Below are 27,457 nucleotides of genomic sequence, written 5' to 3' on the forward strand. Positions count from 1 at the left end.
CATAGCAGACTCTGTGCGTACAAGATTCACACCTGATTGAACTTGAGAATTTTAATAGTGTGAAGATGAGTTCACACTCTGGATACATCTACATTGTTAGTGACTATTAGATTATGGTTAAATTTGAGTATTTCACTGTACAAAGATGATTTCACAATCTGTCCCACTCTAATGTGTGGTGAATATTCTAAAGATCATTACCAAAGAAAAAATCAAACAAAAATGGCTGAAACAAAAATTTTGCTGTGCTTTTTAAAAATGTCTTTATTTTGCCCCAAAATTTAGGATGGGTCCCAAAACTATGCACTCAAATTTATCAAGCAAGAAATTGTATTCCCTGTGCTTCAATCTATAAAATAAGTTCATATTATTGGAGGGAAGTAAGAAATTAGCCTGTATTTTGTGATTTATTACCCTCAGTAGAAAATCTGAATAGGAATTGTTTGTCACTCTGCAGTTACCGTTCCATACATACATGTAGGCCCGTATTCTGAAGTCGGGTTTAATTTAAACTCTGGTTTTAAGTTGTGGTTTAACTATGGAAAGCCAGTTGTTACATAAATCTCTAACAGTAGAGGTTCAGTGTATCAGCTCATTTGACTCCCAAAACGTTATTAACTGCCTGGGAAGGATAAGTATGACAAAATTGTCTAGAATCAGTAAAGAGCAAAGTAAACATGAAAAGCATTCACTGTAAGCAAAATTTTGAAACATTTTGCTTTCCATAATTTTAGCACAGAGTTAGACTATGGTCTAAGTTTAACCCAGCTTCAGAATACGGGCCATAGAGTTTGCATTTTGCCATTGAAGTTTATGTGCAATGAGTGGTGCTTAGCTGTAGGACCTGTGTAGCTGTAGGACCCACCTTTGGATGTAGTGTTCTATTCAGCAGACAATGTTTTTTTTTCCTTTATCTTTCTTTTGTTTATAGATATGAAGGATGTATTGGAGGGTGTGACACAACACTTAAAGATGTCTTGGATCTCAATCTATCTTACCTTAGACCAAGAGATCAGAGTAGTCAAGGTATGTAACACCTTTATGATCACCTTTTCTTGATCATCATCATGATTATTATCTTTGTCATCATCATGGTCATCATCATTGTCATCATAATTGTCATTTTCATCATCATCAGCATTATCTTCATTATCATAGTCATTGTTATCATCATCATAGTCATCATTATCATCATCCTCATTGTCATCATCGTCGTCATCATCATAGTCATCATTATTTTTCTCATCAGCGTCATGGTCAGTGTCATAATGGTCATCATTAATGCTATCATCGTTCTTATTCATCTTTTTCATTATCATCGTCAAAAACAGGGCCAAGTCATGTCAGCAATTTTTCTTTTCCGAACTTCAATAAAAATATCAATTGATTAAACATTCTTTTAATATATATCGTATATTTAAGTATATTGATTTCCAAACCGTAACCAAAGAAATCGAAAGAAAATGGAATATTTGAAATTGAAATCTTAATTTGATAGAGCAATGAAATACAGTTGTCAGATAAGCATGGAATTTCGCTTTTCTAAATGTAGAAACAGAAAAATCAAGTAAGTGTGAGCTTATTCAACAACTTCAAATAAAAAATGCCATTTCTACTGAGGAATGATTTTGAGTACATGTGTTTAAAATAAGTGCAATATATATTTTCTCATACACATATACTTCCATTAACCCTCATAGTAGATGTTAGAAATATCTTTTCTGTGTTGGCAGAGTCAATTTATTTACAAGTTTATATCTCTCTCTTAAAGCTCTTGGCAACAGAACTGTAAACAGAGGAGGAGGTGGTGGTGGTGGTGGAAGAGGAGGTGCTGGAGGAGGAAGAGGAGGAGGTCTAGGAAGAGGGGGAGGTACGGGTGGAGGATTTAAGAACAGCACTGGAAGAGGAGGAGGAAGAGGTGGATTTGTAGATGGAAGCTCTTTAGACATGGATGATGAAGCTTCACATTGGTTTGACTCTGGTAGCGCTCCATCGTCATCTTCATCATCTACTAGAAATGTACAGTTTGGAAACTCGAGAGGGGGAAGAGGAGGAGGAGGAGGAGGAGGAGGAGGAGGAGGATGGAATAATAATTCTTCCTCATCAAGATCGTACTCTACATCCTTTGGAAATGATACTGCAAGGACTCCTTTAGCTCAAATTCCAGCAAGGTAATTAATTATATACTTTAATATAAATATATGCTTTAAAAGATGCTTTGTATACAATTTCATTTATACACTTCAAACAAAGCAAATTATCAATTTACAGGGAACTTAACCCTGACAAAAAGTTTGTTGTAAAAATACCAGAAAAACAAGGTAAAGGTTTGAGGAATTCCATCAAAGATCTTTTTATCTAAATTAGTGTCTGGATAATTCAGGTCTGATTGTAAAAGAAGAACTAGAAGAACAGGCTCTGGTGGTTGAGTCAAACTATCACCCCCTTGGCTTCACTTATCTACATCTAGATGGTTTTATGGTAAATGACAATTTGTCCTGTCACTTTCTGCAAAAATAGTTATGTGTTTTCTATCCAACTCACTGGCCTGAATTCACAATGTTGGTTTTGAAAACCATCAGTTGAACCCATGGTTTATGCAGATTTTGTATAAGTTACGCTCATTTACGGCAGATAATGAAAAAATGTCCAATGCTGATGTGCATTTTTGTCACAGTGCGCCAAATTGATGCCTGTCGCCATGGTTGAGTATGATATTTTATTCATGAGTCCACTGTTTTTAAGAGTGGAGTCATTAACTCAGAACAGTGGACTGATGAATAAAATAGTGTATGCAACCATGGCAACCTGCGTCATTTTGGTGCACTGTAACAAAGGCGCGCGTTAGCATTGACATTTTTAGTTTATGTGGTAAATTAGGTGTAATTTATACATGAAATATGCTTAAACCATGTGAATTCGAGCCACTGATTCTAATTGTCCCCCTCACCTATTCAGGAATGGTAATAGAAACAGTGGAAGTACAAGTAATGCTGTGGTGTGTAGCTGTGGTCAAGATGCTGTTCAACTCACAGTGAGGAAAGAGGGTCCGAATCAAGGTGAGAGCAATCTTCATACCCAGGGGGGTTTTCACAAAGATTTAAGTGTGATTTTTTTCACCAAACACGTTATCTGATTGGATGATATGCGGTTAAGTGTGCCCCGTGTACATGATTTCACTGATGTGGTGATGTGTTTTACTACACGCAACTTGAATTTAAGTGCAGCTATAAGTCACACTGAAAGATTTGTGAAATTCCCCCCCCCAGATTTTATCAGATCCACTTAGTTCACTTTTCTTTTGGAGAGAGAGAGGCTTTCAGAGCTTCCAAGCAGTACTGATTTTCCGTATTTAATACTGAAAATAGAGAAGAATACTGATGGTTTCATGCAAAATACTGATTTCTAAAGTTTAAGTTTATGTGTTGTCCTATGGTATTCATGTGAAAATACTAATTTCCTCACCAAAATACTGATTTTCAGCCTTGAAAATACTGAAATGTTCTGGTTCAGGTTGGCAGCTGTGGGCTTTCCCCTTTGAACATGTTGCCTTGAATTGATGAATCCAAGCATCATTTTTCCCCCATGGACATCACTGGGTATGTGAGGACTCTCAGGAATTTTGCCCATAGTACCCCAAATGAATTGATTGTGTGGTCTATATATTTTTCATTAAAAAAATGTGTATTTTCTATCTCAAGTATTGTGGGTACAATTTAGGTATATTTCACAATTTGCACGTTATAAATGTACATTGTGAAGGATTATAAGATGAAAAACTAGAATTTTAATTCATCATGAGGACGAATTAGGTGATCTGTCTCTGATTTTATGAACACGAAGACAATCAGCATGTTTATTGAGATAAATATGATCATCATGATGAAAACTGAACTTTTCTTACGAAAAGAATATGTTGAATACTCTTGAAAAAGAGGGAAATGAGAATATGTGAAATACATGTAGGTGTAGGCAATACATATTGTACATGTTATAGGCTTATTAAAAACGCTTTCAATCTACTTAATTGTGCGATATTTGAACTTATATACCTTGTAATGGTGATTACGGAACATTTGCGAAATGTTGAAAAGAAAAAAAAAACAAAAAAAATTTATGTCCACTTTTGGGTTCGAACCGGGGACCCTGAGGACACAAGTCTGATGCCTTAATACCCATTGAGCTACACGCTTCCAATAGACTTAACACATAGGCAAAACGAGAAGATCTGAAATCAAATTTTGCAAGTGAAATACGGGCATGATCCCGGTATCTGATCGGAAAATAAAGACCACTCTTATGATAGCTTACAATCTCAGCTACAACATACTCAAAGCTCAGAGAAAACCTAGAAACAGAAATGGAGATATGGCTCGCTAAATAGAGGAATGTAAAATCCAGTTTTGAGAAAAAGTCATTTCCCATAGAGATTGCACACAAAATGAGCAAAAATGACATGCCTCTATAACTTGCCATTTTCAGGATGATCCATTCCTTTAAAAGTGAATCAAGCCATCAAATTAGAAAGAGCATGTTCTCAGCTACAACATATTGAAAACTGAGCGAAAATTGACAAATATTTACAGAGTTAGAGTCAAATTTGCATAATTATGATGACGTCATAAGTAGCAAAATGGGAATTTTGAGTTCCGACGCCATTTTGATGACGTCATGATAAAATTTTGGGTCAAATGTGACATGAAATCACACTTCCCATCCATACTCTATTCGAATATGAAAAAAAAATGGGGGTCAACGGACTACCTTAAGAGCTATAATGAATTTTGTATAGGCATGTTTTTGCACATATATTGTCTATGGTTAGTGCGCGCGCGCTGTAAACTTTGATGGATGCTAATTCCTTTATTACTTGTCGTAGAAGGTCGATCAAGGTATCAAATTGTTCAGAATTATATTATCGGTGCATTGATATGAAAAAAAATGGCGATCCTATCTATGTTTTATAGTGCCGTTACGCGTGGGATCGCGCGCGTAACCGTGCGCACGCAAATTTTTGAAATGGTTAAAATCACCTGAAACATACTCTACTTTGGTCAAAAAGCGATTTTGAGCATTTTAAAATTTTGACGCGCGCATACGCGCACGTCGTGACCTTTACATGACCTTTGATGACATGGACAGTTGACCCTTGACCTAAAGTTAATGTAATGTAAATATGGTTAATTTCTGATTATTGATAATGAAGATATGGTTGATAATGTGATTTTACAAAATGGCGTCTAGATGACGTCATGATGACCTTTTGACCTTGAACTTGTTTCATACAGATGACATGATAAGTCCCCATACCTGATGATATTTTGAAGAAAGTTGATGATGTAGATTTTGAGATTTTATGGTAACAAGAAAAGGGTGGAAAAATAAAAATAAAGAATAAATAAAGAAAAAAGAAAATTCGTACGAAATTAATAGTTGATCTGTCGATTGACAGATCACCTAATTATAATGAATGAACATTGGAAGTAATTCATGGATAGATTGATGTAAGTGGGTTGATGGATGGATGGATGGATTGATTGATTGATTGATGGACTGATTGATTGAAAGAATGACTCAATGAATGAATGAATCAATAAATGTGTTAATTTTCAATGTTGTTTAATGAATTAATAAATTGATAAATGAATATTGATGAAGAAAACGTTTAAAATGAATGATTGTAATGAAATGAATTTTTGAGTGAAATTATTTGAATTGAGATATCTCCCTTGCATTTTACTTGACTTTCATGGTCCCCCTTTTCCCCCTCCAGGTCGACAGTTCTTTAAATGCCAATCAGGAGGATGCAACTTTTTCCTCTGGTCTGAAGAAAACACAGAGAACTCCTCAACACTAGGGCTGGGCAATACAAGCTGGAACAACTCGAGTCCCTCTTTCAGTGGTGGCTTCGACACCCCTGCCACTGGCAGGATGAGTGATCGATCCAGTGGCTATGGTTCTGGTGACCAGGGTTCTTCCACTAATGTGTGGGGGGAGGTTATGTGCCAGTGCAATGATGCTGCAGTACAGTAAGTAGACTCAGAAAGCACTCACTTTTCTGGCTTGTCGTTACAGTAGACTCTGCATAAGACAACCATCCATGAGCCGATAATCGTTTAATACAAAGCATTATTTCAGACCAGAATGTGCAAAAACATGTTTTAATAACATCTTCTGAGTTGAATTTCACCCAATTCAAGGAGATTTTCTGTGGTCCCAAAAGATTTGACTTAGGCAGAGTCACCCGTGTTTCAATTGTAATAATTGAGGTTGAGTCAGAATATTTCTTTCTGGTTCCTGATGACGTCTTATCAGTCGGAAATCAGTAAGCGATAGAAAAAGAAAACGTTAACCCTGGCCTTTCCATGAGGACTTTGCATCAATACAAACTTGGTGCCGCACAAACTTTGCATTTCACTCTCAAACAAACAGTCCACTGTTTTCCTCCCTGAAAATAATTCAAGGCCCTGCGCACAAAGTGTTAGAGAAATTATATTTCAGTTTCCACTAAACAAATTACTGTACTTTATATACATATGATGATCAGTACTGAACAAAATTTGATTCCAAGGTCATAATCAATGCAATCAGAAGCATTCTTTGCATGTCCTCACTTTTCCATATGAAACTTGATACTATAAACAGAGCTGCAAAGGTCAGCAGGGCCGTTTGCAATCTTCAGCATTTTAGTCTTATCACGATCGATTGCATAAAGCATTGAGATTACCTGCTCCTGCTGTGGCAAAAAGACTGGCTTCAAATAAATAATGGTGACCACTGTTCACATAAGATAACATTAATGAACTTTGAAAAGAAAATTAAGAAATATGACATGCCCATCTTGCTTCAATAATTGTATTGATAATGATAATAAAGTTTGAATTGGAATGTCAGTATTGTGAGAAAGCGGGAATAAAAAGAAAACTCACACTTTGCTCTCAGAATTTAGTGGCATGAATTGCCACTTGGTTGTTGAAACACCGGAATGGGAAAACTTTACCAGAATCTAATCACATCAAATAGATTCTGGTGTTCAGGAATCTGTGACTTGGTCCTAGTAACGTTGAAGCTTGCAAAGTGCAATAAATGAAAAAAGCAGCAAAGGTCTTCAATTCACCATCCTACCTTCAAAGACAAATTAAGGTTCCTTACTTCACAAGGAAAATTCTCACCAAAATCTAACAATGTCCAGCTTATGTATCTCTCCATCTGTAATATGTGTACTGAATGTGCAATATATTTTGTATACACATATTTCTGGTGTTTTGGACTGTTAGGGGAAGTTATGTGATGTTCCAATTTGAATTTAATTGCCATGTATCAAAGCAGAAATTTTGCAAATTATAAACCGCCATGAAACTTAACAAGTATTCAGTATTCATCTCAGTTATGATTGCGGTTCCATGACATTTGCTCCATGACAATTGATCCTCTCGATATTCCACACACTAATCAAATGACCAACTTTATCCCTAGGTTTATCTTAACACTATAGGGGAAGGCGGGGTAAGTTGAGCATAGGGGCAAGTTGAGCCACCAGCCCCAGGCCAATAATGAATGAGTCAGACATTGTGGTGGTGTAATGTATTGATGACCCATAGCATAACCCCTAACCCCACCACATTGTTTTCAACTTTGAAACAAAAAGTAGTTTTTTAGAGGGAAAAATATGAATTTCAGCCAAAAAAGTAAAAAAGAGTGTGAAATAGATAAGTGCTTTATAAATACACACATCTTTAAATATAATAAAGACATGATAACAACATTATCAGTCCAGGTATGGATCTTCATTCTTGTCATAGTCTTTTATATGATGGATGCATAATAAATGTGTGGATACAAAATTATCGCACTAAGTTCGGACTGGGGTGAGTTGAGCCAAACAGCATGGGGCAAGTTGAGCCATGGTAATTCCTATGGTAATGTATCTTAAAAAACAAACAAACCATACAAATCGATTGAAATGCTTGCTGAAAGGAGCAAATTTACATGACTGCTCTTTTCCTTTTAAAGGATGTTAGTATTTAAAGAGAATTAGCAAGTGAAATAACTTTAAACAAAAAATTGACATGCTGGTTCTCCCCTCATACATTTTGTACATAGTTTTTGTGGCTCAACTTACCCCAGAAGGTGGCTCAAACTTACCCCATATATGGGGCAAGTTGAGCCATTTGACATCGTTTTTTTCAAAGGTCACAATGACTTTCAGTGTGGGGATAGAAAATTATATATATAGGTGGAAAATATTTCAGAAGAATTAAATTTCAAGGCAAGGTACTTATTTCGACAAGATTATTAATCATATCAATTCTAACATGCAAAAAGCAAAAACTGTCACAACTTACCCCGCCTTCCCCTACCCTACCATTAACCTAGAACCCTAAACCTAACATTTAACCATATTGCAACCCTAACCCTACATCTTAGATGAAAGCTCTGCTTGTTATTTAGGGTCCTCGCTTTTTTTACATTTTGTAGTGTACCTTGTGTTAGATAGTTAATTTAATCATTGATACACTATGTTTACGAAACATTTGTTATTTGTATTATGTTTTTTGTTTCAAAAGGGGAATAAATAAATATAATTACAAAAATGAAGCCAGGAGCAAATGTCACGTCACCATGATGGCATAATTTATGCCCTCCCCTACCACCCTCTTCTACCACCCTCCCTCCCTTACCACCCTCCCTCTCTTACCACCCTCCCTCTCCTACCACCCTCACGTCCTACCACTTTCACTCTCTCTTTCCTACCATCCATTCTTTCCTAACATCCATTCTTGTCGAAACGTCGAGATTGGGTGGTCCTTTTCAGGACCAACACTTGCCCAAGAAAGATACATGGTGTACCGTGGAAACCTACTACACTAATTTTGTATCCTCTAATCCATGTTCTTATAAAGACGAACTGTTCAGAAGGAGGGTCCAAACCAAGGTCGTCAGTTCTATGTGTGTGGTAAATCAAGAGAGAAGCAATGTTCATACTTCCAGTGGGCTGATGAAGAACCAAAGACCGGTGGAGGGGGAGGTGGCTTCCGTGGGGGCTCTAGAGGTGGCAGAGGTATGTTTGCAGATTTAATTTCTCCATTTTTATTTTCCTTTTTTTTTACTTGATTGAATATTATTATCATTAGTTATAATGATGATGATTATTATCATCGTTGTTTTATTATTGTTATTAATTACATTATATTATTCTTGAATTTCATTTATTTTTTATTCATTTATAACTATTATTTTATTTCATTTTATTTATTTCATTATTTTTGTATTTGTGTGTTTATTTATTATTCATTTCTTTGTTTTATTTAAATCTTTATTTTATTATTATTTTTTTAGGGGGGGGCATATTCCACTGCTTTCAAGGCCCAAAACCGTACAACTTCAACAGTTTTTCATCATATTCAGGGTCTTTGCCAAGAAAGGATGTGTTTACTTGTGGGCTTTCTTAGGCAGTCATGAGTGTAAAATCTATCTGTATTTTGTGCAAGAAACAATATCATTCCAGTTACTTTGGATTCATAATGGCCAATTAGAATGCTATTGGTAATGACAATATAAGAGATAAGTGAAATATGATCAAGAACCTTGTAATACCGAGTTTCAATTTGTATGCAAATTTATGATTTATACATGGTGTACAGTTAATAAAGTTCTACTAATAATTTTGAAGTTATAGAGAGAAAAACCATTTGCATTTGGAATGAACTGCTGGCTACATCCCATTTCTATGTGCTGCGTCATTCCAGGCTTGCATGTCTTCAATGCATTCTCTTGATTTCAAAAGTTGACATCCCAATTCCATAAGGTTCAATTCATTTATCCCGATCCAGGAGGAGGAGGAGGTAACAGGTCATCTTCATTCCAAGGTGGTCGAGGTGGAAGAGGGAGAGGAAGAGGAGGAGGAGGAGGAGGTGGTGGTGATGGAGGTGGGCAGAGCAAGAGAAGGAAACCGACATGCAGTTTGTGTCATGAAGAAGGTAATTCAATGGTATATGTATGTATGTATATGTATTAATTGATTCATCCATCTATTCATTCTTTTGTTCTTTTATTCATTCATTCATACAGTCAGTCTGTCGCTTATTCATTCATCCACCCTTTGTTCAATCTATCAATACAGTGATTTATCAATCTATCCAGTCCTTCATTCATACATCCACTGATATATTCATTCATTCATACTGTGTATCCACCCACCCATCCATCTATCCACTCATGCTTGTATTTGTTCTTTTATTCATTTATATGTTCTTTCCTCTATCCATTCATTTATTTATGTATAAGATTAAATAAAAAAAAAACATTTAAGATATTGATCCAGTTTCCATGGTCCAACTAACTAATCTAGATCAAAACTTAGTGAGTCAAGGTTGCAAAGGTCAAATAATAATAATAATAGGCATTTATATAACGCCATCTATCTAGAAATAGTCTATTCCGAGGGGCAATGTTATTATTATCAAATCATGGCATACCATAAATTGCTTAACTCTGATACAAGGTTGTGTTTTGTTTTGCTTTGTTTGTATTTTGCCACTGCTACTTTTCTTGAAATTCCACTCAGGTATATGTACATCATTTTTAGTAAGGGAGCAAAAGCAAGATTGCAGCTGTCTGGATCCTGTTCATGTGAAAGGATTGACAGACTGTCATAAAATTTACCTTGTTGTCAATAACATCCTGCTTATGTTGTATTCATTATATTCAGGCGCTCCTTTTTGTGTTATGATTTTAAGTTTAAAACAGTTTTGTTCCCCCAATACACAATTATCTGAATCCCATGCTAGTACTATAATCTACTGAAATTTCACTTGTGCATGACTCAATCAACCAACTGTTTCTCATTTATATGTGAATAATTTTTTTTTAAGTGTATATACAATCTTCAAATGTAAATAATATTCAATGTAAACTTTGCACAATTAGTCTTCGGACTACAGTATTGTATTCTGTTTTATATCTAATAAACCAAATTGAATTGAATTGAAATTGACAGATTTAATTTCTGTGTAAATAAATTTTGCTTATAGATAGAGAGGGGGTATTTGTATTTTTTATATTTTTATTCGTTTATTTATATTTTAGTCTTTAAAAAGAGAGCTCTTTGTCATTTTAGGGTTGAAAAAAAAAGAAGCTTGTGTTATCCATTAGATAACTTGACAATAAGTAGAGTGATATAATCAGACTTTTGACTTTAGCTGTTAAAGGCTTGAACAGTTTTGTGTTCTAAGTTCGATAATGTGCTATGTTTTATCTCTTCTAGGTCACACTAAACGATCATGTCCACAGAAATGAGTCTCCAGATACAGAATGAGGGACAACTCTGGAAAATAGAAAGCAGTCAGTACTATTACAGCTTTAAAGACAATACAGATTTTAATTCATCCTATTGTATATAGTATCCATGTCAGTTCAGTTGACTAAAGTACCATTTGAGATACTTTTATATACTATGCTTTGCAACTAATGACGAGTCTCGCAGCATCTGTAATTCTTCCATTTTGTACATTGAGTCCTCACTTCATGAAGTGTATAGCTGTGAGGAAATACTGTAAAAATATTTCAATATTGATAGCACATCTAAAAATTTGATTAAAAAACTATGAAATATATATGCTGTGCTATATATCACCATAAATGAAATCAGGTTTTCAGTATATATTACCTCAATTGTAAAAGTGAGAAGTCAATTGTCAGTACTTTGAGGACACAATTATATTGATATAGTAAATCTTATATATTAAGCTTGCATGTCAAGAAGAAAAAAAAAAAGATTGACAAGTTAATTTTGGATTAACAGGTTAATCCAAAACTGTCTTAATTATGTCTCTAGTGATAATTGCCCATGTTTGCCCAAATTCTGTTTTGGCCAACTCTACCGGTAGTCAAAATTAGTAGATTCTACTCTTATATTCTGTACAAAAATCATACTGTGTACTTGTGATGGCTATCTAGGCATGGATGTATCAAAGTTTGATGATATTAAACTCTGTTAGTCTACATCATGAAGGAGTTTAAGACTTTAATAATAAAGGGACTGGGCTATTTTGGATGTATCAGGAATGGCGGGGAGGGGGAGGGGCATTATAACCCCCCCCCCCTCCCCTTCTGATCTTGACTACTGCCATTCACATTTATGTATTTGATGTAGTTGACTTTCAAAGTTCAACAATTTTAGTTGTTGATCAAATGAAACCTAACTCCTTGAGAGAATGAAAATTTGCCTTTAAAAATCTGGATATTTATCTTGTAATATCAGGTTGGAAACCTTGACCGTATAAAGAATACAAAACTTGAGGGATGATGATATTACCTCATTATTTAATATTTTTTGCAGTTAATGAAGGAATGGTGTTTATTCTTGTGCTAAATCAGATTTTCAGTCATTTTAATTTGCATCAGCTGAAATTTGAAAATTAGTTAGGTATATAAAATTCTTGATGTTAAAAAGTATGTCGAAAAAACATGTTATCTTTGCTGGTTAGACAAAGATGCATTATACAAAATTATTATCAGATCATGGATATACAAACAATTACCTCACCTGATTATACAAAAAATAAAACTAAACAAAGACATGATTAGGATATTTTATAAATGCAAAAATTGTAATTACTTTTACTACATTTGTTACATCTTGCTTAGATCATTGTAATTCCTTTCTCTTTGGTCTTTCCACAAACATGACCTCAGAGCTCCAGAGCATCCAAAAGCCATGGCTCGTCTTTTTTCCTGCGTCCCTCGTTCTTCCCACATTACTCCTGTACTTCATAAATTTCATTGGCTTCCTATTCTCGTATCACCTACAAAATACTTCTTCTTGCTTTCAAGTCATATCATGGTATAGCTCCTTCATACCTTTCTGAACTCCTTCCTCGATATCAGCCAATTCGAGTTCTTCGTTCTGCTTCTCGATCTCATACTTCTTACAAACAATACGGTCAGCGTTCTATCTCTTATGCAGCTTCATTTCTTTGGAACAATCTCCACCTACAAATTTGCAATGCTAACTGTGTTGATGCATTAAAGTTATGCTTAAAACTCATCTTTTTAAATCTTAAATTGGTCATGTCATATGTTTGTTAGCCAATTTAAAATGGTATATCTTATTTATGATCTGGTGAGGACTAGTTGTAATTTGTTATATTAGTTTTTGATACATTTTGTAGTGCAAAGTATTTCTATTTCTTTTTCATTTCATGTTTCCTTTCTCTTCACCGCTTAGAGGTAATTTGCAATTAGCGTTATATAAAATGATTAGCCATTTTGAGTATTTAGTGCACTGCGATGGGTAACTCAAACATATGTATTCTGTGTAAAGTTTCAATGCATTTGTATTTCAAAATGTAAATCCAACTATCTTAGAATATAGTATATTGTGTGTATGAAAGCACACATTTCATGTATTGTACTTGATGATTAAAGTGCGATTGATTTTTCAATCATTAATATCAGCTAGTTTTATTTTCATTTTGTTTAATGTCTTCAAGTCTCAAATACATTGGAAATTCTATTTAAAAGGAAAGGCAACTTAAAGGGGGGGGGGGGAAATAAACCAAGGCCCTGGCCCCCTTTTGTTCATGGGAATTTTAACATATAGTGAATATTTTCATAGCTTTAATTTGGCCAACTCTTGATAAACAAAACAGAATATAATCCCTGGTCCAATAACACTCTTGAAACATTCTGATCTTACATGATGACATATTACTTAAATATCATTGTAATTCAGAAGACCTGTTAGGTCCAGATTTGAGAAAAGTAGACTGCCTTAGGCAAATGGTGTTAATGCTGAATTTAGGCCCCCCCCAAACTTTGAAAACCGTTCCGCGGCCCCTGTATTGTGACGTATCATCATAGGGGTTTATGGTAGTATCCTCTACAACTTGTTAGATCCTGTTAAAATTTGAAAATGTTGGTGGCTCCCCCGACTATATGTCCTTCCCCCATTTTTAGAATTCTGGATCCAACACTGATTTGTCAGTCCATGAATTAAACTGATCACGAGAAATTGTTAGGAAAAGAATACATTTATGCAGTATAATTCATTTATTTATTTTTTATTGTAACATATGTAATCAGGATAAAGATAAAACATGATCAGCCGAGGCTGTTTTACTTCATGGTCCTGACAACACACACAAAATATATACAATGCATAAAAATTATTTCTAAAAAGTAGTTAACTACAATGGCTCACAATATAAAAAGATTTATAAGTGGTCTGACCTAGAAGAAGAACAGGATAAAAGAAAGACGAGAGATGAAGGTAAGAGAAAGATGGGGGGGGGAGGTGGGAGAAGGGAATAAAAGAAGGTCGGTCAATTAGAAAACAATACATATCATTTCATTAAAGGACAGCTTTAAAATATTGGCATTTAATTATATACATACGTTTAAAAACTTCAAGAGAATTTGCATTTTGAATATCAGATAAAGAGTATTCATTCCTAAGTTTTCGAATGTGCTCGCTCAACCATGAAAATGTTTAAAGTTTGGAAAGTGTGTGGTGATAGAAATGATGGATGATAAAAACAACAGCATTTAAAGTCACATTTGAAACCGAATTTGCCACCAACATTCACTTTCTTACCCTTTAAAATTGATGCGTGCTCACTCATCCATAGATAAACAAATCAATTTCATTTTGGCACAGAATTCTGCCCATAGGTAACATCACTGCTAAATGACATTGCTAAAGACAGCCTTGAAAAAAAGTTCCACCACAATGAATAAGGGGTTACTTACTCTTAAACATATGCACCCATAATGTACACAAGTCTATGAGAGAGGAAGTCAAAATTTTAACAAATATGAAATGAGGGTTTGTTTCATGGACGGTTTTTGTTACTTTTGCCAACAGTTATTTCATGAAACTTTGCACATGGCTTCAGAGTAACACTATCCAAAAGGCGTGTATACCAAAATAACCATTCGATACGCCGTACAGAGTGGGGCCAAGGCCTTGAATTTTCTTCTCATTCGCATAATTGATGCTCACAGATGCAGTAAACATCGGGATTTCCATAACAATGTACAAGTCCTGAAAAAAAAGTAATCCGGAATTCTTAGGCACTTCCTTCAGAGTTATTGACAACAGATTAACATTTTGATATTAATATTTTATTAACAGTATGAAAATTTCAGTTTTTAAAGTGAAGTTTCACAGATGTTAATTGATGAAGGTTTAGGATTTGTTGGACATGTTTAACTTGTTTAAAGTCAGCGATTTGGCGAAAGCACTTCTTTTCAAGCGAGTTGAGGTTCACTTATCAAGTTATGAATAAATTGTTTCTTTCTTAATCTTCGCTAATTGGATTCTGCCACGCATGAATGATTTGCTAAATATTCCTTATATAAGAACAGTTTTCTTTTTAATACATGTAGTTCGAAATTTTACATTTAATCAGGGGCGGATCCAGGATTTTCCAAAGGGGGGCAAATTTTTCGGAAGAAAATTTTGACGAGCCCCCCCCCCAAAAAAGGGTTTTCAACCACAAATTAAGAATATTTCGTACCCGAAAAAAAAATAGTTAAGCAAAAAAGAAAAAAAAAAGGTTTTCTACCCTACCTCTATTTTAATGGCATTTTTTACATTGCAAATTCTAATGTTGTTTCTCAAAGGGGGCACATGCCCCTGTGCCCATTGCATCCGCGCCTGATTTAATGATTCGGATATCCATTTCTTCTTCTCGTTTTCATGAGACACATTGTACATCCCAAAACTGTATTATCAGATAACACTTGCCAAAGAAAACATTTGTGTCTTATGTTCCAAATGGCAAAATGAAATGAAAATATTTAATCATTAGATATATAATTTAATGACGTCATGGAGTATAATGACGTCATTGAGTGAATATTTTTTTTCCTCAAACTGCTCTCTGTTTCTTACGAATCATAAAGGAAATTGCAGCTGCTCTGTAACCTTTTATGTTAATGTTCAAAACAATCAACTAATGGATAAAGAAGATTTTTCTTATAAGTTTGGTTATTGTGGATATTTCATTTATATGAATAAACCAATTGTAATTCAAGCAGCACTTCAAAAAATATAAAGCATAACATTGTGCTGCACAGGACTTCACTGAAGTGGCTAACCTGGGTAAATAAAACATTGTTTATTATAGAGCCTTAAACAATTTGTCTAAAATGTTAGTTTTATGTCACTGTCAATCGGAAAAAAATCACACTCTTCTCGCTGACTGCTTGTAATTAGGGCAGAAAAGCCTACTTATATCACTGGACAAGTGGCAGAAAAAAGTAATTATAATAATAAGTACAATGGCATGCTTTTTATAACTTTGCTCGCTGCAGTTGAAAAGGAATGTTCCCCTAACCCTTACCCTTTTGAATATTGAATTGACCATGCCATATGTTTGTTAGCAAATTTTAAATGGTAACTTTTATTCATGATCTGTTGAGGACGAGTTGAAATCTTAGTTTTTGATATATTTTGTCGTGCAAAGTATTTATATTTCTTTTTTATACTTCATATTTCCTCAGTTTTTGTTATCCGCTAAGAGGCAATTTGCGGTACATAAAAAATTACCATTATCATTATTATATTATCCATTTTCAGTATTTTAGTGCGCAGTCATGGGTAATTAAAACGAATGTATTCTATGTAAAGTTGTTTCAATGTACAGTGCGTATCAAAAAAAAGTTTACACTTTGAAAAAGCCCTGGGAATTAAAAAATATACAACATGCGGGTATTTTTTTCATATATAATCTTGGGTTTGGGTCTCATCTATCCAATGGAAGTAAAAGTTTTGTCAGAATGTTACACTTGAGTGAGCACTGTCCATTTCTGTAAAGCTCGCAGAAATCTGTTTGCGCAGAAATGCTCGTTTTCATGCTGTGTCAAGGGGAAAGGACGAAATCAAACTTACGCTACGAAAGATTTATCATACATTTTCCTTGAAACTTTTAGTCAATTGGAATATAAAGGATAAATTCAAGCATTTTGTGACAATTTTGCCACCCAAATTGAAATTTCAACACTTAATTAGCACAACCTTTTCCCTATTTGTGCCGGCTGGATCTGAGGACATAACTGAATCTGAACAAACGTTTATATCAGACATCTCCAGCATTTCTTTACTAAGTTTTTATCATTGAAAGTTGGTTTACATTTCATTCTTCATTTAATACTTGTTTCTCCACACTTTTCCCAAGCTTAGCAATGATTAACAAAATGAAAATCAAGCTTAAGCCACTCCATGCAAATCACAGCTCAATGTAAAGCAAATATCGTCACGATGGCCTCGGTGTGTGGGGGAGTGGGGTGGGGCGAAATGCACTCTTCGAAGTGTTTTGGGCATGGAAACAAGTCAAACAATGTAGAAGATATCTGCAAATCAATTTTACTAGCTAAATTCCATGTGTTCTTCATGATTAAGGTCTACTTTTATTCGCATAACTATTTCAAATTTCTGCGCAAATCATTTTTCACTAACTTTTCAAAAATAAGTGGTGCTCACTCAAGCGGAAATATTTTTCGACAGTTATATCGTCATTTGCTTTAATGGACCTGTACCAATGTTAGAATGTTTAACAATCTTCAGGATATTACAAATGTATAATTTTACAGGATTTTTTTAAAGTGTAAACTTTTTTTGATACGCACTGTATTTGTATTTCGACATATAAAGCCAACTATCTTAGAATATAGTATACTGTGTGTATGAAAGCACAAATTTCATGTTTTGTACTTGAGGATTAAAGTGCAATCGATTTTTCAATCATAATTATCAACTAGTAATATTTTCATTTTGTTTCATGTCTTCAACTATATACATTGGAAATTCTGTTTAAAAGGAAAGGCAACTTATATGGGGGGTGCAAGGCCCTGGCCCCATTTGTTCATGGGAATTTCAAAAAATAGTAAATATTTTTAAAGCTTTAATTTTGCCAACTCTTGATAAACAAAACAGAATATAATCCCTCGTCCAATAACACTCTTGAAACATTCTGATCTTATATGATAACATATTACTTCGATATCATTGTAATTCAGAAGACCTATTTATGCATATTATTTACTTGTACGATGTACACCTGAAAAAAAGTAATCTAGAATTCTTCCTCCAGATTTATTGACAACGGATTAATGATGTTTTATTTACAGTATGGAAATTTCAGTTTCAAATAAAGTTTCACAGAAATTAATGATTGATGAAGATTTGTGAGGATTTCTGGGACATGTTGAACTTGTTTAAACTCAGCGAGATGGCATTTCTTTTCATGCATTCAAATAACTTGAGAGCGAGTTCAGGTTCACTTATCAATTCTTGAACAATTATGGCATATTTTCTTTAATCTTGATGAATACTTTTGAATAATCAGATTTTGTATATGTTTGCGAAAAAACAACTAACACAAACCAACAACATGAACAAAAAGTAAAAAAAAAAGTGAAACAATCTTATAACCAATTTTGAGGCAACCTCAGATTAATTTTGTTCTTTTTCATTTTGCTGAGGAAAGGATCTATGTATAGTTATTTTTTTACAAGAATGAAATGACATAGCAGTTTGTTTATTCATACTATGTATTGATGACATGTTATGTTTAGTAGAGTTAGTTTTTGATTGTTATGTTTTGGAAAAGAGTCATTATTTTTTGGTAGCCGATCTAAATCCTCTGAACAAACATACACAATACAAACAACAAAAGAAAATAATGAATCGGATATATCTATTAATGGAATTTTTGGTGGTCGCCTGGATGATTTCCCAATCTCATCATAGATATTTTGGGAATCGACTCCAATAACACAGGAGGATGATATTAATGAAATCATAATCCACAGAGTATTGGACTGTCGCAGATATGAATGGAAAGATTACTAGTGTCAGCTGTCGCAGATATACAAGAACGGAAGGATCAAAGAACTGCTTAGAACTTTTATAGACTGCAACCTACTGAAGCGATTCATATCATTGACTATCATATTTGAAGAGTGTCTAGCTATGAGAACAATCTGGGGGGGCGTTTCATCAATATTTTTGTCCGACAAGTTGTCAGATCTGACATCTTTCCTTGATTATGATTGGCTGAGAGTCACTGTTACTATAGTAACTGTCTGATAAAATGGGACTGTATACTTGTCGGATAAATCGTCCTTTCATGAAACGCTCCCCTGGATTTGGATGGACTAGTTTAAATAGAAGAAGGACTCTGTTAAAACAATGAACTCATGAGAAATGCATATATGTGTAAATTTGAAAAACAATGCCTTTTTATACACAAAGGGGGATGTTATGGAATAGCGCCATCTGGAAAGATCAGATTTGATTTATAATTACAAACAATTATATCTTTAACTCGCAAAGCAGCGGAGAAGGGTATATGCAGGAAGGATGCTCCCCGCCCTGAGCAATGAAACTGAAATTTCAAAGGGCGGACGTTTCATCAAATGCAGATACCTTTAATATCCCACCTGCTTTAATTCAATTGATTTTCTAAGATTATTGAACTTCATTACTAAATAGTGCACAAAAAATTGAAACTTTCGTGATTTATTTAAATTATATAAAAAAAAGAATGATTCTTTCACTATTATGCTGAAGCACTTCATTTTGAATGATAAAGAAACTTAGGTGTCATTCAAAATTTCAAACTGTACCTTTTTTTTTTATTTAATACGACACGAATTTTATACCTTCCTCTTTATAAATAGGTACCTGTTTACCCCCCCCCCCCAAAATTTTTTTTGGTTGTTTAGTAATGAGCTGAAAAGCAGGAGAAGTTGCCTTCTGAGAGCAGAAATTGATATAAATATTTTACCCACCCGGATTCAACCCGATTGCGCGATCAATTTGAAAATAAAAGAGAAAACTTCATATGCATATACTTCGGACTAACCTTACTCTAATTCCATTAAGGTGTAATGAAACCTTTGGAACAAATAGGCTTGTGTAGAAACAGAAAAATCTAAGAATAAGAATAAAGAAAGTTTGAGAAAAATCGGACAAATAATGAGAAAGTTATGAGCATTTGAATATTGCAATCACTAATGCTATGGAGATCCTCCCATTGGCAATGCGACGAGGATGTGTGATGTCACTGATGAACAACTTTCCCTTTGGTGGACTATAAAATACCCTCAAAATGTCTCTTTTTGCTTTTTCTTACGATGATACAAACTCTTTATCCATTATGTATTCTTAAAAAAATATGTATTACATGCCCTCATGTAGAAAGAACACATGATCTATGGATAGATGTGATAAAAGAGGCAATTCAAGTGAAATATATACTAAAGTAATGGGGAGAGTTGTTCATCAGTGACATCACACATCTTTGTCGCATTGCCAATTTGCTATCTCCATAGCAATAGTGATCGCAATATTCAAATGCTCATAACTTTCTCATTATTTGTCCGATTCTTCTCAAACTTTTGTTGATCTGTTTCTTTGATTTTTCTGTTTTCACACAAGCTATCTTGTTCCAATGGTTTAATTCTCCTTTAAGTTCTAATGAATACATTCGTACTTTAACTGGCAAGAAACACATATAGCTGAGGTGTGAAAAAAAGAGGGTTAGAGAAAGAGTGAGGGGAAAGGAGAACTGCATTATTGTCATTTAACCGCGCAAAGCGCGGAAGCAAAATTCATATAAATTTAAAGCAAGAGTGAAAGAGTTTCTCGTTTGAAAAAAAAGAATTAAAAAGAAAACTCACAAAGCTATCCTTTTCCCGTTCCTCCCTTTGCTTTTCTTTTTCTCCTCTCTTTTTTTCGACGATTTTGGGGGGTGACCCCTGGCTACTAGCCTGCATTCTATACATGTGCATGTATATCTCAAAGTAAAAAAAAAGAACTTAATGGGATGAGACGAGGCGCAAACTGAATTTTCTGATTTCAATATAGGCCTTGCTGGAAGGGAGTTGTCTCATTTGAAAAACATGCTTCACATACACACAGGCGACGTTATGAACTCTAATTTCTGCTGTTTTAATGGATGCTCGCAATTATGGATATATATGTGAAAGAGAAATTGCTAGTTTTACCGGGGAGTTTTAAACAGATTGTAATTGGAGGGGGGAGGGGCACAATATTGAGTGATATACTTCCAGACACTGGATCCATGGAAATCATACAAATACCATACTGTTACATCGCTTTGGAGAATGAATTTATCATTTAAGATATGTAATTAGCATCTGGGGCAATTTTTTAAACTGAGAAAAAAATGCAAAAGAAAACCGGTTTCCCCAGGTGAGGTTTGAACTCACAACCTCCGCATGCCTACAGTTGTAGCCAGACGGTGCTGGGTACTGTCTATAAGTACAGCGCGCTAACCTATTGCGCCACTGGGGACGGTTGGCGGGAGAAGAGCAATTAATGACATAATGCCGGAGGTAGCGCATTATCTTTACTCAAGGTCATAATTCAGTATTACTTCGGTTGATTCTTGTGAATAATAGTTGAAAATAATTCAATAACACAATAAAAGCCCTTTCAGTAATGATTTTTCGCTGTGATGAAACGAAATTTAAGAATACCAGCTGAAACACTTCTCAGAAACTAAATCGGTTTTTCATTTATTTCAAATTGGCATCAATTTTCGTCTGCTTATTCCGGTAATCCTTAAAACTATGTAACCGATTTGACTGAATTCGTGCAAAATAATAAAATAAGCAATATATTTGTGTACTTTCAAATCAAATTAAGAGTTTATCATAATTTTTTATTTACCATAAAGTAACAAAATAAAATATAACATAATTTAAACTTTTCGTCAATATTTTTTTAAATTGATCCGTTCAATAAATGTCAATTTGATAAGATGAATCCATTAGATTGAGGGACATTACATCAACGGGTTAAATGAGGGAAATTAAAGGATTAATAGAACTTTCATTTATTCTTTGTGCGTTTATAAACCAAACTTAACAAATAATATGATATGTAATAATTGCTGGACAAGCTAGTAAAGTATCACATGCATTTAGCTATTCTAAATATGTTTTATGTTTTTTAATCTTTCATCTTCGAAATGGGCTTACCCTTTATTAATTGGATTATTCACACGAAAATCAATGTTTACGTGTCGACAGCGGACAGCGAGAAAAATAAAGGAAAGTCATCGAAAACAGAGGAAATTACTCCAATTAATGAAGTAAGGGGCTTGGGGATGAAACATGAGCTGGTTTAACCAAGCTAGTCTCTCATCTTTTGCAAAAACAGCATTGTCGACGGCGCAAAAATCCATTGACAAAGTTCTCGACATTCAGGATGAGGATGGCGGTGACACCGGCACTGGCACTCAGCCTGCCCGGAGCTCCGGGGGAAGTGACCGACAGACATCGCTATCAACTTCAGGTATTGCCTCGGGTTCGGCGAGTTTGTCGGGATCAGGCCCGGTTGAGTCGGGTACAGGGGAAGGATACTCTTCTCCAGTCCCAGAGCAGCAAGTTACCTCAGGCTCAGGTAATTATCTTTAGCAATATCGTGAAATAAGTCACCAGTCCATTAACTGCAAAGTCAATGTTTTTTGTGTGCAGCTCGCAGTTGCACTTGCAGTTAAGTAAGCAGTAGAGGCGCACGGCCAATATGGGAGACTCTCTCCAATATATAGGGGAGACAATCTCCCACATTGGAGACTTGCTTTGTAAAAGGACAAAAGAAACAACACCAACAAAAGCATGATTTTTTCCACCCGAAATTTTGTCTCACTGAGGTCAGAAGCCCATTTGTTTTGTGTGTGATTAACAACAAAAATCCTTATCAAAACAAAAGTAGATGGTGCAGTGAATTTTCTTTGATTGATTCAACCAATTGTATTTTGTCACAAAGCTTGTATTTGAGGACATGAAATAAACAAATGTAAGAATGCCTTGGGTGAAATGCAACAGAGGAATCCTTTCTTTTTATTTCGGAAAGTAAATCGTTATGGGCTATCGCTCTATACAAAAGTTTGATAAGAAAGAGACAGTTATCAATTAGGTTTTGAGATTTCTCAAAATAGTTTCTTCACAAATGCCTGTAGTCATTTTTGTCATCTACATGAATCGCCTCATTTCTGTGATTGAAAATGAACTTTTCTGCACAGTTGTTAATCTATTTATTTTTTCTTAATTGCTGAAAATTGATGTACTAAAGTTAAATATAGAGTATATTATGCCACATTACCCCCCCTTCAAAGAACATACTTTCTTTATATCATTACATGTGTATTTCCCTTTCTTTAATTTATTCTAACAGAAATTACAAGATCTAAGGCTAGCAAGATTACCCCTGAAGATGACACATTTTTCAATTCCTTTCTCTCTGGGAATGAACCTACAAGCAAGCCAAAGAAAACCTTGGGCAAGAAACTTCAGACACCAGTGAAAGTGGAAGATGCTGCCAAGGAAAGTCATGGTGAGAAACCTACTCGATTAATTTCAATGTCAGCAAAGAGCTTGAAGACCAAGAGCAAGATTCCATCACAAGACAGTGATGATTCCGATGAAAGAGATACAGAGAGGAGAGTTGGAAAGTCTGTCAAGAAATCCCATTTGGGTTCAAGGAAGGCAGACAGCAGAGAAGCAAAGAGTGAAGCTGTGTTGCAACCCTTGCATGTTGATGTAGGACTGCCTGAGCCAGTCTTGCCACAGAGTACTGCCCCTCCAACAGAAGGTGTTCCTGAAACCCCCAAGGAGGACTCCAAAGCTAACCAGGACTCGAGCATCCCAGAGTCAGAGGATTGTGCAATAAATCCTGAAATTGTAAAGTCAACAGAGAGCTTCTTGTTGGTAAAGTCATCAGATGCTCGAGAACTTGAAGAAGAGAATGACAACATGATGGACAAACCTCTAGGGCAAAGCCTCGAGAGTAGTAATTCCACAAGTACTGGTACAGTTGAGGCAGGTGAAGATGAAGTAGAAAAGTCTATCCCAAGTCGCTGCAAGAGTAGCGACCTTGACACAAAGTCAGAATCAGAGAACACGGATGAACAGACGTCTGTCAGGAGTGATAGTGACTTTGTTGTGATAAATGAACATACAGCCAGTGAGCAGTCATCTGTCTATCTTTACGACACCAGGGAGTCACCAGAGAACACATCTCCAAAGCACTATTCATCATCCTCGAATGGGAAGCGCAGTCCCACTGATAGTGACTTTAGTATCATCTCCGAAGGGCGCTTCAATGACATGCAGGATCCTATCCACGCTGGTGCGCAGAGCCAAGATGTTGGAAACATTGTCGAGCAGGCCTCCATGGCTCTCATTCACCGTGTGTCTCCTTCATACTCAGCCGATGTTGAGTCAGAAGATCAGGATGATAAGCTGACTCCATCCTCCAGCACTGACGAGCGTCCTAGGTCCAGTTCAGAAGAGGGGAATATCATCAAGGAAGAGCGTACATCTACACCTACACCTAAGGACTCTCAGAGCCATGAATCATCACCACAGTCACTTCAGGAAGAGGACACACCAAGATCTGTAAATGAAGATACCTTGAAAGGTAAGTGCAAATTTTTCAAACCATATATGTTACGCCTGTTTTCTCTCCTCTTTCCTGCCGGCAAATTTTTATTCAATAATTTTTACATGTAATTTCTCAATTAAACCTTTAAGAAATGAAGAGTTTTATCTTAGGCAAGGTGGGAAAATGTTGCTGAAAAATAAGCACACCAATTTTTGTATTGAGCAAAGAATTATCTAGAGGGTAAGAAAATGTTAGTAATCACTCTGATATTTTGGCGGGAATCGCTACAATCGCATGGTAGGGGCCTATGTAATTCAGCCCCAGTTCATGTTGATTTCATTATAAGAGAAATGCCAGTAGTTGCAGTAAACACTGATTTCATGAAAAGTCTGTAAAACCAGGCTTAATTGTCAGTATATCATTGAGGATCTAGATCTGGTACAGTTACATCAACTGAACTTTGTGAAATCTTGAAATCTACGCTGAAAAATGTTCACACTGAAGATCACCAACACAGATAAGTGGGACAGTGTATTATTGCTTTGAATGTCGGCCTGATGCTTGACCCGAATCCTGTGCTTATTTGCTAATTTCTCAGCAATTACACTATTTCTTCCAGAATCCTTAGGCACATATTTTTTATTTATAAATACACACAGACACTTTGGTGGTCATTTCATTAGATTCTGTACGAACTCATTTTGATAACTTTACCACAACTGGCATTTACCTTTTAAACTTAGGGTAAAAATCAAACAAGCATAATTTACTAGTACAACATCGAAAATTTCATTGCAGTTTGGATTTTAAAGGTCAAGTCCATTCAAACAAGTTCTAAGTGTATGTACATGTAGATATGAAGAGAGAGTAACCAAACAAACATCACTGAAAAGTTCATTGAATTGGGATTTTTCTTATAGGTGACCGTTAGATTTTGAAAATAATAATGATTTTTTTTGCATTTGTAAAATTTTAGTTTTGATTTTTTAGTAAAATGGTAAAAATAGATGAAAAACCAGGGTGGTATGCAAATGATGAGTATAGCTACATGTAGTACGTGTCAACATTTTTTCCTATTAAATTCTAATGGCATCTTACTGGTTTGAGTCCGGAATTTTTATAAATAAGTATTCAAAGGTTCAACACATTATGAATTTTCAAGTTTCCCAAAATCAAGACATTTATACTTTTTTCCCCTAGCCATGCCCATGACAAACTAATATTTTACCAGAAAATAATACTAAAACTAAAGCTTGAAAATCCTGTATCGTCAATGATTATACCCAAGTTTGCAATCAATCATGATTGTAATCGACCATTAAACTAAATTCAAAATGCTGCTTTATCACTTTAATTATCTTGCTATTTCATTCCTGTCTGTATTTGTTTTCTTTTTAACTTTTCAATTTGATTTGGTCCTTTATATCAAAATAATCTGTTCTGTTTGAAACTAGAATTAAAAAAAGAAAACAATAGCTATTTTTTGTCAGACAAAATTGTTAGTAATATAAAGGTTCTAGTGAAAAGTACTTGTCCCCCCCCCTCCCTCTTTTCTCTCTTTTTTGAGGCATCAAACTCCAAACAAAACCAATGTTTGCAACACAAATCTGCTGATCCAAACCAAAATTGACACCCTTCATATCATGAGTTTTATTTCAAGAGAACCCAGATCACAGGCCAGTGAAAGTTCAATGAAATTATTGATTAAAAAAATGAAATCAATGTCTCATGATGTTTTCAGTAACTACATGTAAACACTTTCCTTCTTTTTTTAAAATAGCAGTAGGCCTATTGATTTTTTAATATACAGTTTCATGTACAGGTGCACTATGTATTTGCATTCAGAGTCTGCAATAGAAAAATTCTGGTTATAATTTCTTATAAACAAATTCAAAATGAAATTTATTAATTTTAATACTTTGAAAAAATGTTGCAGCCCTGTACAGCATATTATGACTTACATGTACATGTACACCTGGGGCCTGTTTCTCAACACCTGGACAAGTCAGTCATATCTTTATCCACGGAGTTAGTTCCAATCTTACTAAACCTGTTTCACGAAAGGCTTCCTAACTGAAATACCTTGATATCGATAAAAAGAGCAGACGAGATGTACATGTAGCCTTAGTCACAAAATAGCATAATTTTCAAAAAGAAAAAATATGACAAAATTGCAAATGTTGTGATGAATTGGGAATTACATCTTTTAAAACAAATAGCACAGGTAAATTATGCATCATACATACTTAGACCATGAAGACTGGGGCATTTAATTGCTGAAAAATTGAATTATGAATAATCTATTTAATGACTAAAAAATCACATGTGGAAGTTGAAATGGGTACCCCGGGATAACAAATTTTAATAATTTACGAAAGTAAACCATAACGGTTTTATTTGTAAAATTATGATAATTATACAATGTTTTACGATTCCAAACTTCATTGAAATATAGTTTAACATTTTTTTAAAAATCTTTGATACCGATCTTACGATTTGACAAATTCTATGCATAAATTAGAGATTAGAATTTATCAAAATGTCAATAGGGTCTGAAAACAACAAATACAAGTCCAGTTATGGATGGCCTGACATGGTAGAATTTTTATCGATTATATTATTTTACTATTTCAAAATTAATGGTTTTGTGGCGTTTTACCAACAGTTTTCATAGTTACTTTTGTATTACAATGATTATTGAATGCATTATCTCACTTATTTTGGGATGTAATTTCAACCTCTATGATTGATTAAGTAAGATTATAATTTTCAAATTTCTCGGCGCTTTTGCATGTCATAGTCTACCCACGTGATGCCACACGTCATTAAGAAAGAAGTTATGACAGGTTCGGAGGTGTCATAAATATTTAGTGAGGTTGTTGTACACGAACTTGGTAAAGAGGGCTTCGTGAAACTGTTAGCGGACAAGTAGCTCACTATCTCCGATTTAGTCAAGAAGTTAGACTTATGACGGTGTTGAGAAACTGGCCCCTTGACTCTATTTTTTTAAAATCATTATATACCCGGTAGTTA

General features: G+C 34.8%; 2 protein-coding genes and 1 non-coding gene across 6 annotated transcripts in view; 2 read left to right on the forward strand and 1 right to left on the reverse strand.

Annotated features, from left to right (window-relative positions):
- LOC121422496 (DNA topoisomerase 3-alpha-like) overlaps positions 1–11,751 on the forward strand; it is a 50,049-nt gene extending 38,298 nt beyond the window's left edge. The window contains exons 21-27 of one of the 3 annotated variants that reach the window (XM_041617582.1): positions 932–1,026; positions 1,772–2,171; positions 2,959–3,059; positions 5,774–6,029; positions 8,904–9,061; positions 9,834–9,980; positions 11,267–11,751. In XM_041617582.1, the coding sequence (XP_041473516.1) occupies positions 932–1,026; positions 1,772–2,171; positions 2,959–3,059; positions 5,774–6,029; positions 8,904–9,061; positions 9,834–9,980; positions 11,267–11,298 (1,189 nt within the window). In that variant the 3' untranslated portion in view covers positions 11,299–11,751. The remainder of the gene's footprint in view (positions 1–931; positions 1,027–1,771; positions 2,172–2,958; positions 3,060–5,773; positions 6,030–8,903; positions 9,062–9,833; positions 9,981–11,266) is intronic. The other 2 variants (XM_041617583.1, XM_041617584.1) reach the window with 2 other exon arrangements.
- Positions 11,752–21,218: 9,467 nt separating this feature from the next.
- TRNAI-UAU lies at positions 21,219–21,328 on the reverse strand. The gene is made up of 2 exons: positions 21,291–21,328; positions 21,219–21,254 (listed from the first exon to the last, which is right to left on the reverse strand). It is a non-coding gene; the product is annotated as a tRNA-Ile (tRNA).
- Positions 21,329–22,016: 688 nt separating this feature from the next.
- Positions 22,017–27,457, forward strand: part of LOC121422415 (TATA element modulatory factor-like) — a 34,828-nt gene continuing 29,387 nt past the window's right edge. The window contains exons 1-2 of one of the 2 annotated variants that reach the window (XM_041617447.1): positions 22,017–22,441; positions 23,216–24,460. In XM_041617447.1, coding sequence (XP_041473381.1) covers positions 22,153–22,441; positions 23,216–24,460 — 1,534 coding nt within the window. In that variant the 5' untranslated portion in view covers positions 22,017–22,152. The remainder of the gene's footprint in view (positions 22,442–23,215; positions 24,461–27,457) is intronic. The other variant, XM_041617446.1, reaches the window with a different exon arrangement.

This window comes from Lytechinus variegatus, chromosome 10 (assembly GCF_018143015.1).
Source record: "Lytechinus variegatus isolate NC3 chromosome 10, Lvar_3.0, whole genome shotgun sequence".
Classification (NCBI taxonomy): Eukaryota; Metazoa; Echinodermata; class Echinoidea; order Temnopleuroida; family Toxopneustidae; genus Lytechinus; species Lytechinus variegatus.